General features: G+C 34.0%; 1 protein-coding gene across 1 annotated transcript in view; it reads left to right on the top strand.

Moving 5' to 3' along the window:
• Positions 1-12,611, top strand: part of CCDC171 (coiled-coil domain containing 171) — a 508,587-nt gene that overhangs the window by 331,256 nt on the left and 164,720 nt on the right. The window contains exons 21-22 of the mRNA XM_044685358.1: positions 1,653-1,798; positions 4,618-4,672. Coding sequence (XP_044541293.1) covers positions 1,653-1,798; positions 4,618-4,672 — 201 coding nt within the window. The remainder of the gene's footprint in view (positions 1-1,652; positions 1,799-4,617; positions 4,673-12,611) is intronic.

Genomic DNA, 12,611 nt, shown 5'->3' with positions numbered 1-12,611 from the left:
TCAAGGTACTCCATTTAATTTTTGAATAACTCTTTGCAGTTAGGAAAATCTTCTTTATCTGAAGCCTACTTTGCTTCTTTACCAGACCATTTCTCCTAGTACCATCTAGCATGTAGGTGAAAAACATATCATCCCTTTTTCACATGATAGGCTTTCAAATATTTGAATTAATAATCTAAATATTTAAAAGAAGAACTAATTTAATTAGAAGAAAAAATACACAGTAAAACCATTCGAAACTACAACAAAAATGACAAACTCAATATACCTTTTGACCCAGAATTGCTATTACTATTACTATTACTAAATACATTTTTCAAAGAGATTAGACAGAGAAAGGCCCCGTATATACAAAAATATTTATAGCAGTTCTGGTATCAAAATACTGGTAGAAAAATGGATACCTTTCAATTGGTTAATGACTTAACACATTTGGTATATGAATATTTTGGAATGTTATTGAAGTCTAATAATTGAAAATGAATACTTTAGAAGACTTGTTTGAATTGAGATATAGTGAAAAAAAGAGAACCAGAATAGTTTAAATCAGTGATTCCCAAAGTGGGCGCCACCACCCCCTGGTGGGTGTTGCAGCAATCTAGGGAAGTGGTGATAGCCACAGGTGCATTTATCTTTCCTATTAATTGCTATCAAAATTTAAAAAATTAATTTCCAGGGGGCTAAGTAATATTTTTTCTGGAAAGGGGGCAGTAGGCCAAAAAAGTTTGGGAACCACTGTTTAAATATTCTCTGACTTGAGTAATATAAAGGAAAATACACTGAATGAATTCCAAACTGTGATAAATGAAATGATTAATCTTGACTTCAGAAGACTGACATTGAAGTATCCTGCCTCATGATAGAAAATTGGTAGATTATAGATGTAGAATTAAATGTAGATTTTCAGACTAGCCTAATATATGGGACTATTTGTTTAATTGTATTACTTTGCCAACAATGGAGTTTCTCTTAATGGGGGGAAAATAATTCAGAATGATAATGATAGAAAAGTAGAGTATGAGTCAGACATTTAAAAATTATTTATTAACCAGGTAGGTTTGTTTAACTTTTTTAGAATAGCAAATAGTGATTAAAAGAAAAATATATTCATAGCTTCTTTAAATGGGTTGCCACGTTCCCATTTTCTATAATATCAATACTATTGAATATTTTAAATGATGTTGATTTTGGCCCTTTTACTCTGGTGTGCCAGAGTCCATGCAGTCACAGAGTCAACATGACCGAATGACTAAACAACAATAATTTATATAATTTGGCAAATATGTAATGGAACTAAGTAATACAAGAAAATATTTTTTCATACATTTTTATTTTAAAAGCTTAAAGTTTTCATATATTCAGAAATTTTGAGGGCAGATGAGATTTTTTTCTCCTTAAACATTAAAACTAAATATTTCCACATCAGATATATGATCATTGCGAATAGCTACATGTCATTTTCAAATCCTAGCAGATTTATAATTTTTAATTAGTAAGTAAGATTTTTGTAGAAAATTTGTTAAACGTTGGCGTGTAATGGCCCCAATCTACTTCACAGTCAGTTGGTATTCTTCTTTGTTTAATAGCCTATGGCATAAATTGAAGTTAATTATCAGGGCTGACAAGTAACTCTGTTTTCTGTCTGCTTGTAGAGTCTCTCTGAGGTAAAAATGGAGCTGAGAAGAAAAGATCAATCTTTGCGTCAGCTCAATAGACATCTTACCCAGCTGGAGCAGGACAAGCGGCGACTAGAGGAGAGCATCCATGATGCAGAGAGTGCCCTCCGCATGGCAGCAAAGTGAGCGTGCAGACCTTGGGGAGATCACTTAAAACAGACAAAAGATCAATTCTTACTTTCATGAGCAGGGTTTTAGCCCTGGATAATACAGTGTTAGCAAACAAAAGTACAGCTATCTCTCTTTGAAATTCATTGATAGAGCTTTGAAAAAGAAAACTCTTTGCTTAACATAGTACGGATATATTTTATGGAGAAACTTAAGAAAAGCATAAAAGTCCTGTACAGTCTTTTAATACATGTAGTTTTAGTTTTCTGTAGTCATTACCTTATAGAGCCACTGAGTATGAAATATGTGATTCATTTATTTAAAAGTCAGATTTTATTAAGTAATTTTTCTTGAATACTTTCCCCCAAGATTATTTTATATTTCTATTATGTTATACTGCTAGTTTACAAAACACTTGTATAAATAAATTTTAACTAAGTTATGAAGACTAACATGTTTATTATGGATTTTCTAGTGGTAATGTCAATTTGGAGGAAAATTTTCAAAAGGAAACTTTCTTATGAATTCAGGTTTTCCTGATCTTTTAATTGAAATATACTTTATGAAGAAAAAAAGACCAGGCAACAGCATAAATGCACAAAGCATATATTTTCAATTTTTGACAGTAATGAAATTGATATAAACTATAAAACTGATATTGAAATTTTTCTTGATGCTTTTATTTTGCTCTCCCATGAAATTCTGAAAAAAGTTATTTTCTATGTGCAGTGTTATAATATAGCAGTAATCTTCTTAGAGTATTTGGTAGTATCATGGCAATTTATTTTCTAATGACTGTGTTAGTTAAAATCACCTGGGGTTCTATTTGGAAGGATTGAACCTCAATATAGTGTTTGACAAACTTCTGTGGACCTGTGGGGGTCCTTAAAACTACATTTTCCGTGGTCCAACGGGTTTCATGGTTTTCCTGTTTTGGATGACGTATTCAAGATGAGGGACTGTTTGAAATTAAGGGGAAGTGACTTGGAGCTTCCTCTTTAGTTACCTGAGCTCGAGGAGAGAGGAAGGTAAATGGCTGAGGTGAGGTTGGAATAGGTTTTCTTACAGGCGCATGGTCAGTTTATCTCTATCAGCATGGCTTTTATTAAAATACTGTTCTCCCTTTTGATCTCGGCGGCCATCCTCATTTTTAATCATAACATGACATTATTATCTTATGAAAATATTGTCACAAAACTACTGTGAGATAAGAAGGAAATCACCAGATTAGATCCCAGGGAAGGGAGTTAGCAATCTTTGGCTTTACCCCAGTCCTGTAATTCACTCCGGGCTAACTTTGGAGAAATCACTCATGTACAATTAAAAGATTAATTTATATAATGCCTAACTATATACATAAGCCATAATAATAATCATTTATATTTTATAAATACATCTGTATATATATATATATATGTATGAATGTATATTTTTGATCTGACTATGGGGAATGCTACCATGTGGAAATTCCTTCTACTGATAAAAAAATCAACTAATTTATAACTTACAGTCTTAGAAAGTTACCTGGGTCAAGTAAGAAGTAAGCAAGCAACTTGTTGCTTTTCATATAGCCAGTGCATTTGAGTCAGGATTTCATCCCAAGTCTTTCAATTTCCTAAGTAGACATTTTAAAAGTAGAATTAGCATTTCTGTAAAATAAAATGGAAGGATCACTTGTTTTATAAGGCACATTATTCACTATTTTTAATGCCAAAATCAACTGTACATACCATGTCATTCTACCTTTCAATATATGTACCAACATTATTCAGTTAGACTTGTATATGTGTTTTTATATACATATCCATATATTCCTGTTTAGAGGCAACATAAATGAGAGATAAAATGGCATAGTATATCTCTGTATGTGTGTATCATTCAAGATCTTATAGGTATGTAACCCATGTTTTTATATGTAGAAATGTTCATTTAAAATATTTAGATAACTTAATTTTTGTCTTATAGTTTTCCCAGTTCCTATTGACTAATGGCAATTGTGACTTTAGACAAGTCATTTAACCTTTCTTGTTCACAATTTCCTCAGCTGTCAAGTAAAGTGATTAGAACTCATGATCTCTAATTCCAACTTTCTCTGATTCTAAGAATACTATATGATTAAACTTCATTTGTAAAGTCTTTTCATATTGATGAACAGTAACTCTTAAAAAATTGCTAGTAGAATTTTACCTAAGCTATAGGTTTATGTATTTGTGGTCATCATACTACTAATAGAAGAGTAAAGCAATGCTAACTAATTAAAAAATATATTTTAACTTTTTAATTATATCATTAAAATTTTCAAAAAACACATGTACATCTTATAAAAGAAACAACATTGTAATTCTACATAGTAGTTCCTATTCAAAAGGAATGATGTATATTTTTGTTAAAATTTTTTATGAGACAAAAGATGATATACATAAGATCGAAGACAAAGTCTATTTGGATAATATTTATATTCATGATGTATTGACATGAAGAAGTGTTTTATGAGAATAATTTAGCCTTTAGATTCTTTAGTATGTTTTCCAAAATTATATGCTTATTATATTATATATGCTTTTTACATTATATATATGCTTTTTTTTTTAAACTTGGAATTTTATCATTAATGTCCTTTCTTTCCTATAAAGTATTCCTTACCTTAGTAATTTGTCAGGTCAACAATATGAAGTTTGAGAGGAGGTACAGAATACTAACAATATAGTCAATTTATACACTTCTAAGAGAACATGAACCCTTATTCTTAATAATAATTATTTATATTGGCTTACTAACATTTTATAAAGTTTTTGTTTACATAAGACCTAATCTTTTTCTTTTTTTTTTCTAGAGACAAAGAATGTGTTGCTAGTCATATGAGATCCATAGAAAGTGCTCTTCATAAGGTAATACTATTCATTTTTATTCAACTTTGTTATTAAACTATTCACCATTTTATTATAAACAGAGGAAGTATTTTTAGCCATTTAAAACTTTATTTTTAATAAAACTCCATTAATTAGTTATAGAAATATTATATTATTTTAGGAGATAAATATATTTGTTATTTTTATTGATTCAAAATTTATACAAATTTAGAAGCTCTCTCCCTTGAGTACTCTTCATTGTCTTAATAAAATTATAGGAATGAAAATTATCCCCAAACTGCTATAATTGCACTTGAATCATTTGTGGTCTTTACTGAATGAACTAGAGGTCACTTAAGAATTTCACATGTCTCCTAATCATAAAATGTTTGACCACACAGCCAGCCTGCCCTATTACTACTGTGAAACTTGCCACACTAGAAATAAAGGCTGATATATTGCCTTTTTCAGTATTTATATACCTTAACATGACTATAAAGTTCCTTAAATAAAAATTTATCCTTATCCTTTATAAAAATGAAATAAAATGAAAAGAATAGAGATACATAGAAAATTTAATCATAATCCTTAAATTAGTATCTTTTATTTTATTTTAAAATTCATAAGTTGGAACTCTTTTTATGTATCTTTTGTTCATATATATGCATACATGTATGTGCATATATATATATAGAGATATGAACATATACATTTGGGCTAAAAAGTATAATGGTTAATTTCGGATTTTGACTAAATAATAGAGTTATAAAAAGTGGTTGCCGATTATTATCTCTTAAATCAGGAAAACTATTAGCAGCTTTTAACAATTTTGTTTAATTGGAATATTGTAAGGAAACTGCCTAGCTTACCCTAAATGCTGATCCGTTTAAATGAAGCTTGCTCCCTGTCAAGAGTTCTAATCTCTACCTGGGAATCCCAGTCACTTACCAGCAAGGCAGGCAATATCCAGGCAAAGTCTCAATGTAGAAAAACCCTCATGAGTTCGAGACAACAGTGAACCCAACAAGAAAGTCTCCAACTCTAACAAGCTGAAAGTCGAAGTCCCAAAGCTGAAAACTCAAGTCAAAAGGCTCAAAGCTCCAAGTCGAAGTCAAAATCTAGAGACCCCAAGGAGCCCTCCTCCAAAGAAGAAGTCCAATGGAGAAGATCCAAGGAGCAGAGACTCCAAAGAAAAACTTCAAAGGAGAAGCCTCAAGGAGAAGTCCTTGGACAGGAATTTCAGTACTTTTTATAGTCTTTTTTCCATGGAGAGGCTTCCTGTCCCTTCCCCACTTTATGGGAACCAATCAGAGTCTTTCAATTTGCCTAGCATTGCCCAAGTGGCCTCTGGAGTTGTCACCCAATCTAGCAAGTGATTTGTGAACTCTCATACTTAGTCACTGGAAAGGCACTAAGTAGGGGTACTTAAGTTTTTGATTGATTGACTTAAAAGTCGCTGATTGATAGACAAGTTTGATTCACTCTTCACAAAAGGAACTTAAATATCTTCTAGTCCAGCATCATAATTTTATAAATAAGATTACTGAGTAAAGTACCTAAGATCATGCATCTAATGATTGGTAGAGCTATGGATGAAACATTTGCCCTAACTCCTTATCTTGTGTCAGAGGTGGCCTAAGGCTGCCTAGCCAGGCCAGAGGGCAGGATGCACAACTATTGTTTCTGTACACTGATCTTTAGTGGGAATCCATTTGTAGAAGAGATCACAGAAGAATGGGAAGAACAGGGGTAGAAATCCTGGCTACTTGTGAATTTGTATATCACTTCCTAAGAATTCTGGAAAGCTTTGACAGAACAGGAAGAGATCAGGGAGCTCCTATTGTTCTGGGGCAACTCTGAACCCTCAAAAGGCATTTTTTAGGCTTTTGACTTTTTCACTTGTTGCTGCCTGAATATACCTTATCTTACTATCTCTCTCCCCCCCATTTCAATTTGTTGTCAGGGTTTACCATTTCACCTTTTTAACATTTCTCCAGTGTGTCTTCTTTTCTTCTCTGACAGTGCCACCGCTCTAATGTAGGCCCTGATTATTGCAATTTCTGCTAGTGGGTCTGCCTTCCTCAAGTCTCTCCCCACTTCAAATCAGCCTCTATTCAACCACTAAAGTGATTTCCTTAAAAAGCAGGCATGACATTGTCACTCCCATGCTCAGTAATCTCCAGTGACTTCTTATTATGTCCAGGAGCAAATCCAAAATGCTTTTCTTGGAATTCAAAGCCCTTCCTAGTCCCCTCTTACCCTTTTAGTCTTCTTACACCTTACCACTCCCTGACACAAACTCTTCAATCCAGCTGTGTTGGCTTCCTGGTTGTTCCACAATAAGGCATTTCATCTTTTGATTTCCAGGGGCTCTCTGGCTGACCCCCATATCATGAATGTTTTCCTCTGCTTTGACTTCTGGCTTCTATAAGCCTCAATTAAAATCCCATCTTCTACAGATAGACTTCCCCAACCTCCTTTAATAGCAAAGCCTTTGTGCTTTTGATTTCCTATTTATCTTATTTAGCTTGCTTTGTATTGACTTGATTACATTTTGTCTTCTCCATTAGATCCCTGAGTTCCTTGTGGACAGGGACTGACTTTGACTTCTTGTTGTATACCCTGTGCTTAGCACAGTGCTTGGCATTTAGTGCATGGTTGTAATTTATTAATTGACTGCCTGATTTGTGCATGTATTTTATAAAATACTAGCCAGGTGGCCACAGCAATGTCATTCCCAATGACCAGATGAGCGTTATACCAGGAATGGAGGACTGGTTCAATATTAGGAAAACTATCAGCCTAATTGACCATATCTATAATAAAAACAACAGAAATCACATGATTAATTCCATAGATGCAAAAAAAGCTTTTGACAAAATATACTTGTATTTTAGTTGGCACTGTCATAATCCCTTCTCATTGGGGGCTTCCTTATCCCTCAGGAACAATATTTACATTTTTTCACACATACATACATACATACATACATACATACATACATACATACACACAGACATATAGTATTTGTAAGAGTTATATGAACTAACTCACTAACTCAGGGGTATGAAGGTTTTTAGGAGTTCTTAAGTGTCTTTCTTGCACCTGTTCACAGTCTACCAAATAGAATTAAACACTCTTAATATCACAGGAATTTAATTATGGGGTGATGAACCCTAGAGCAGTGGTGGAACTTTCATAACAATGTTTAAATAAAGAGTGAATCTTCCTAAAATTGGGGGTTTTCCAAGCAGTCCTAACTGGAACACTTTTAGCATCCACGCTTAGGCAATTAGGAAGTATCTTTGATTCCTATATTTAAGGAGGGGCAACCAGATTTTAAGGTTCTTTGTGTGTATATTACATATATTTTTTTCTCATCCATTGATATGGATTTGCTTTTTATCTGTTGATTCACTGATTCCTTATAATGTGTAGAGCACATTGTAAATCAGCCTCCAGGACTTCCAGGAAGTATTGAATACAGGTTCAAATGAGGCTGAGTAGAGGAGGGTGAATAATATAATTGATGAGCAAGGATGTGTTCTGGGTAGGTTTGTCATTGAGTAATCCTAGGCACAATTACTATTCAAAATCCTATCTAGTAAAAAGACATTTCCTGGGCAATAACAACTTTATTATGACCTCTTTGAGAATGCTGAGTTTACTAATTGACATTTTTCAGAGTCTGATTGTTCATTCCATCTGGCCAACTTCATATGGTGGATATAGGTAGCTCTTAATATTCAAATCAGTGAGAAATGCTTACTAATATGTAATGAGTTGGAGACAGTGTGCTCAAAAAGACCATAGAATGTGGAAAATTTTACAAAGTAAGAAGTTGACTTCTAATGAAGTTCAGGAGGGTAAAAGAGGGGCATTTTTATGGAAGTCCAAAACTCAACTATTACCAAGTACCCTAGACTTGATTTGATTATAATGAAATCCTATAATTATAACTATAATGAAATCCAGGGGATACTGTTGCCCAGAGTTATGACATTTGTAAAAATAACAATAATAATGATAGCATTTATGTAGTACTTTCTGGTTTGCCAAGCACTTTACCTATGTATTTGATGTATAGCTTATTTTGATGTGTAGCCAGAGCCCTATGGGCTTTTCAACTGGTCAGTTTTGGATTATCAGCAGCATCTACCATTGGATGACCTAGTCTGTCAGAAGAGTTACAACCTGCTCTTTGCATGAACAGATAGAATCTTTAATGGGGAGAGCACTTCTTATACTGCTTTCTTTAAAAGGGAAACCTGCCAATTTTTCAGCATACTCTAAAAATATGTATGGAATCTCAGTGGGCTGGGGCTGAGGAGGCCAAGTAAGCTGAGGAGGTAGCCAACTAATCTCTTCCTGGAGGGCAGTTGCTTAACTCCAGAAGCTAGCATTTTAAGGCTAGAGAGGTCTAAGCTCCATTTATGAAAATAGCTTCTCATTCCCTTTGTATCTGATCATACCATTTTTCTATTTTGATTAGTTGCTTATAAGGAGGGAAGGTACCCTATCCCTCCATTCCCCTGTTAGGCTGCTGTAACTAAAAGAATATGGATGAAGAATTTAAATTGTCATAGACCAGTTGAGGCCATTTACTTCCACTATTGGATATCAAGGAAGAATTGAACTCCAAACTCTGATCTCTCCAAGAAGATAGCCTGTAGAAAGATCTACTAAGAGATAGGAAGGGAATAAGCAAAAATTTACTTTTTTTGGCTTGACATTTCCTACATTCGAAGATCAGTCTTCCTACATAGGAACAGTTTCCTACATAGGAAGATCCATAAATGTGAAAGAATGGATGAGCAAAAGTACTGAAATAGAAGAACCAAGGATATGTTGAATAGCTAGGCAAGAATTAGGTGTACGCAGGTAAGTAATGGACCATGATGGAGCTCACAACTATTGAGATAAATATTTGAATGTTCCTAGTGCATTGCGGCCTTCTGGATCTCACATACTAGTGCTACTTTTGTTGTTGGGGAGTATTAGGTAGTGCCAATGCCATCTGCCATAAGGCATCTGTGATAGGCATATTTTTGTTCTCTCCTATCAATTACTCTTTGCAGGCTGGCTTCTCATTGTATCATTGAACTAAAACTGCTTTCTCCAAAATGACTAAGAATTTCTTAATCACCAGATCTCATGGCCTTTTTTTCATTCCTCATTCTTTGACATTTTTACACTCTGGCGGTATTGACCATCTTCTCTTTATTCTTTTCATTACATTTTCCTGGCACTGTTCCCCTTTGGTCTTCCTCCTATCTGTTTGACCACTCCTCTCTTCTTTGCTAGATCCATATCCAGGTCACACCAATTAACTGAGGATGTCCCACAAGGACACCAAGGCTCTGTCCTGTGCTCTCCCTCCATATTATTTTGTTTTGTAATCTTACCAGCTCTTATGGATTCAGTTATCATCTCTGTGATGATAATTCTCAAATATGACAATCATACCTCTCTATTGACCTCTAGTCTTGTATCTCTAATTTCTTAATGGACTTAACTGGGTATCTCATAGATATCATAAACTCAACATATCCAAAACTAACCTCCCTGTGGAGAGTATGTCATCCCAGCCACCCAGGCTTACACCTAGGTGTCATCCTTAACACGCTCACTGTCATTTACCTTCCATTTCTAGTCACTGATCTAGTTCTGTCATTTTTATTCATAAAAGCACTCCTATATACCTCTTTCTCTCCTCCAAAGTGGCAGGTGCCAGAGGCACAGGCCTTCATCAACTCCTGCCTCAAATCTCTCCAATCCAGCTTCCACTTATCTGTCAAGCTGGTCTTGCTGAAAATGTAGACCCTACCAGGCCACTCTCTTATTCAATTAGCTTTAGTGATTCCTTGTTATCTCCAGCATCAACTATAAAACCTTTTTGGCTTTTAAAGTCCTTTGTAACCTGGCCCTCCTTCCTGTCTTCCTGAAATTCCAATACTTTGTTCTTACTTTGTGATCCAGAGACACTCTTTGTGATTTCTTATACACAATACTGCATCTCCATCTTCCAATGTGGGGCATTTCCCCCTTGCCTAGAACTCTCCTTCCTCATCCCCACCTCCTGGCTTTCATGGCTTCCTTCCTTTCTGTCTAAAGCCTTGCCTCCCACTTTCTGTGAAAACCTTTTCCTAGTCCTCAATCTTTGTGTCTTCCCTTTCTCACTTCTCTCTTACCTAGTATATGCCTTGTTTGTACCTAATTGTATGCACATTGGCTTCTCCATTATATAATGAACTCCTTGAGATCTGGGGCTTTTTTTTTTTTTTTTTTTTTGCTTTTCTTTGTATCTCCAGTTCTTAACCCAGGGTCTGGCACATAATAGGCCCTTAATGAAAAAGAGTTGACTGATTTCCACTCAGTGACCTTTTTACTGCATTATTATATCCAATGCATTTTATTACTTTGCATACCATTGTAACATCATTGTGATTAGCACAGTTTCTGACACGTAGTAGATAACTTAATAAACGTTTATTGACTTATTATTAGTGAAAACAAAATATTATGTATACGTGTGTGCTATATAGACAGATTCTAGTACTGTAGGTCCAATTATATAAATTCTTTTAATTAACAAATAGTGGAAATCTCTCTATTCCTATTAATACCATATATCATGCTAAAAAGCAAAACGTGCAAATTTTACATAAGTGTAATCCATAAATAAATCAAATTCAAGATTATTTTTGAATTAAATTTAATTACAGTTTTGATTCCACTTTTAAAAAACACCAAAGAATTTTCTCTCCTAAATAACATTATCAAATCAATATTTACACCTAAACAATTTGATTTATTGGGTCTTTCTTTTTAACTTGGACATTAAAAGTGGCTAATCTTATGTCTATAGTGCTAAAATTTTAAATGTAGTTTCTAGGTGATCATTAGAATATGTAAATTTCATCATTTGAGAAATTTAGTCAGTATATTTTTAAAAATTCCATGAATATACCTCTGTGATAAATATAAAATTTAGTTACCCTAGGAAAGGTGTTTTTTTTTTGTTAAATTACTTATGCTTATTAAATCTTTCCATAGGAAAAGCCAGTTACTTCATGTACAAGGCGATTTTATTTTATCCAGTTGGAATTGCATTTTCTTGCAAACCCTTCTACTTAGTAGAGAGGAATATTGGTTAGCAGTTTTCATAGGAATAAACTGGGAAAATCATCATCAATAAGAAACATAAATGACATACCTTCTGCTTTCTTTTTGAGAGTGGCAAAGTATTTTCATATATAAATAGGGTAGTTACAACTGGACAGTCACAATTCATGCCTCTTTAATTTTACTGCAGCTTTTGATTACCTGACTACAGCGAAATGGAAAAATCCCTATATTCACAAATATCCTATGAATTCTAGTTTTGCTTTGCAATGTCTAACAACTATTTCTTTATATAGCTTATAGATAATTACTCTTATAATACTATCAAAATTATTTTCCTGTTCAGATTTTAAAATTATTTTCACATTTTGAGTTGCATTATAGAAATATTAATTATTGAGGTTAATTATCTCTTTTAAATAAGTTATGTTGATTGGAATGGAGGGTAAAAAAGAATATTTTAGAAAGTGGCACAGTCATTCTGTTGCAGCTTTCCATTGAGGAGCTTTCCCACTTTCAAATTTAGGTATAGAGCAGTGGTTCCCAAACTTTTTTGGCCTACTGCCCCCTTTCCAGAAAAAAATATTACTTAGTGCCCCTGGGAATTAATTATTTTAAATTTTAATAGCAATTAATAGGAAAGATAAATGCACCTGTGGCCATCATCACTCCCCTGGATCGCTGCAGCACCCACCAGGGGGCGGTGGCACCCACTTTGGGAATCACTGGTATAGAGGCACTACATCCTTCTCTGTCATGTTTTCCCTTTACCCTACATACTAAAATGAGAATGATGTAGACTTGATTTCCTTTTGAAATCAGAATTGCGTACCTTTTCCCCAGTAATACCATT

Source organism: Gracilinanus agilis, chromosome 1 (genome assembly GCF_016433145.1).
Source record: "Gracilinanus agilis isolate LMUSP501 chromosome 1, AgileGrace, whole genome shotgun sequence".
Lineage (NCBI taxonomy): Eukaryota > Metazoa > Chordata > Mammalia > Didelphimorphia > Didelphidae > Gracilinanus > Gracilinanus agilis.
Note: the sequence above shows the minus strand (reverse complement) of the source record. Positions and strands in the feature narration are given on the sequence as shown.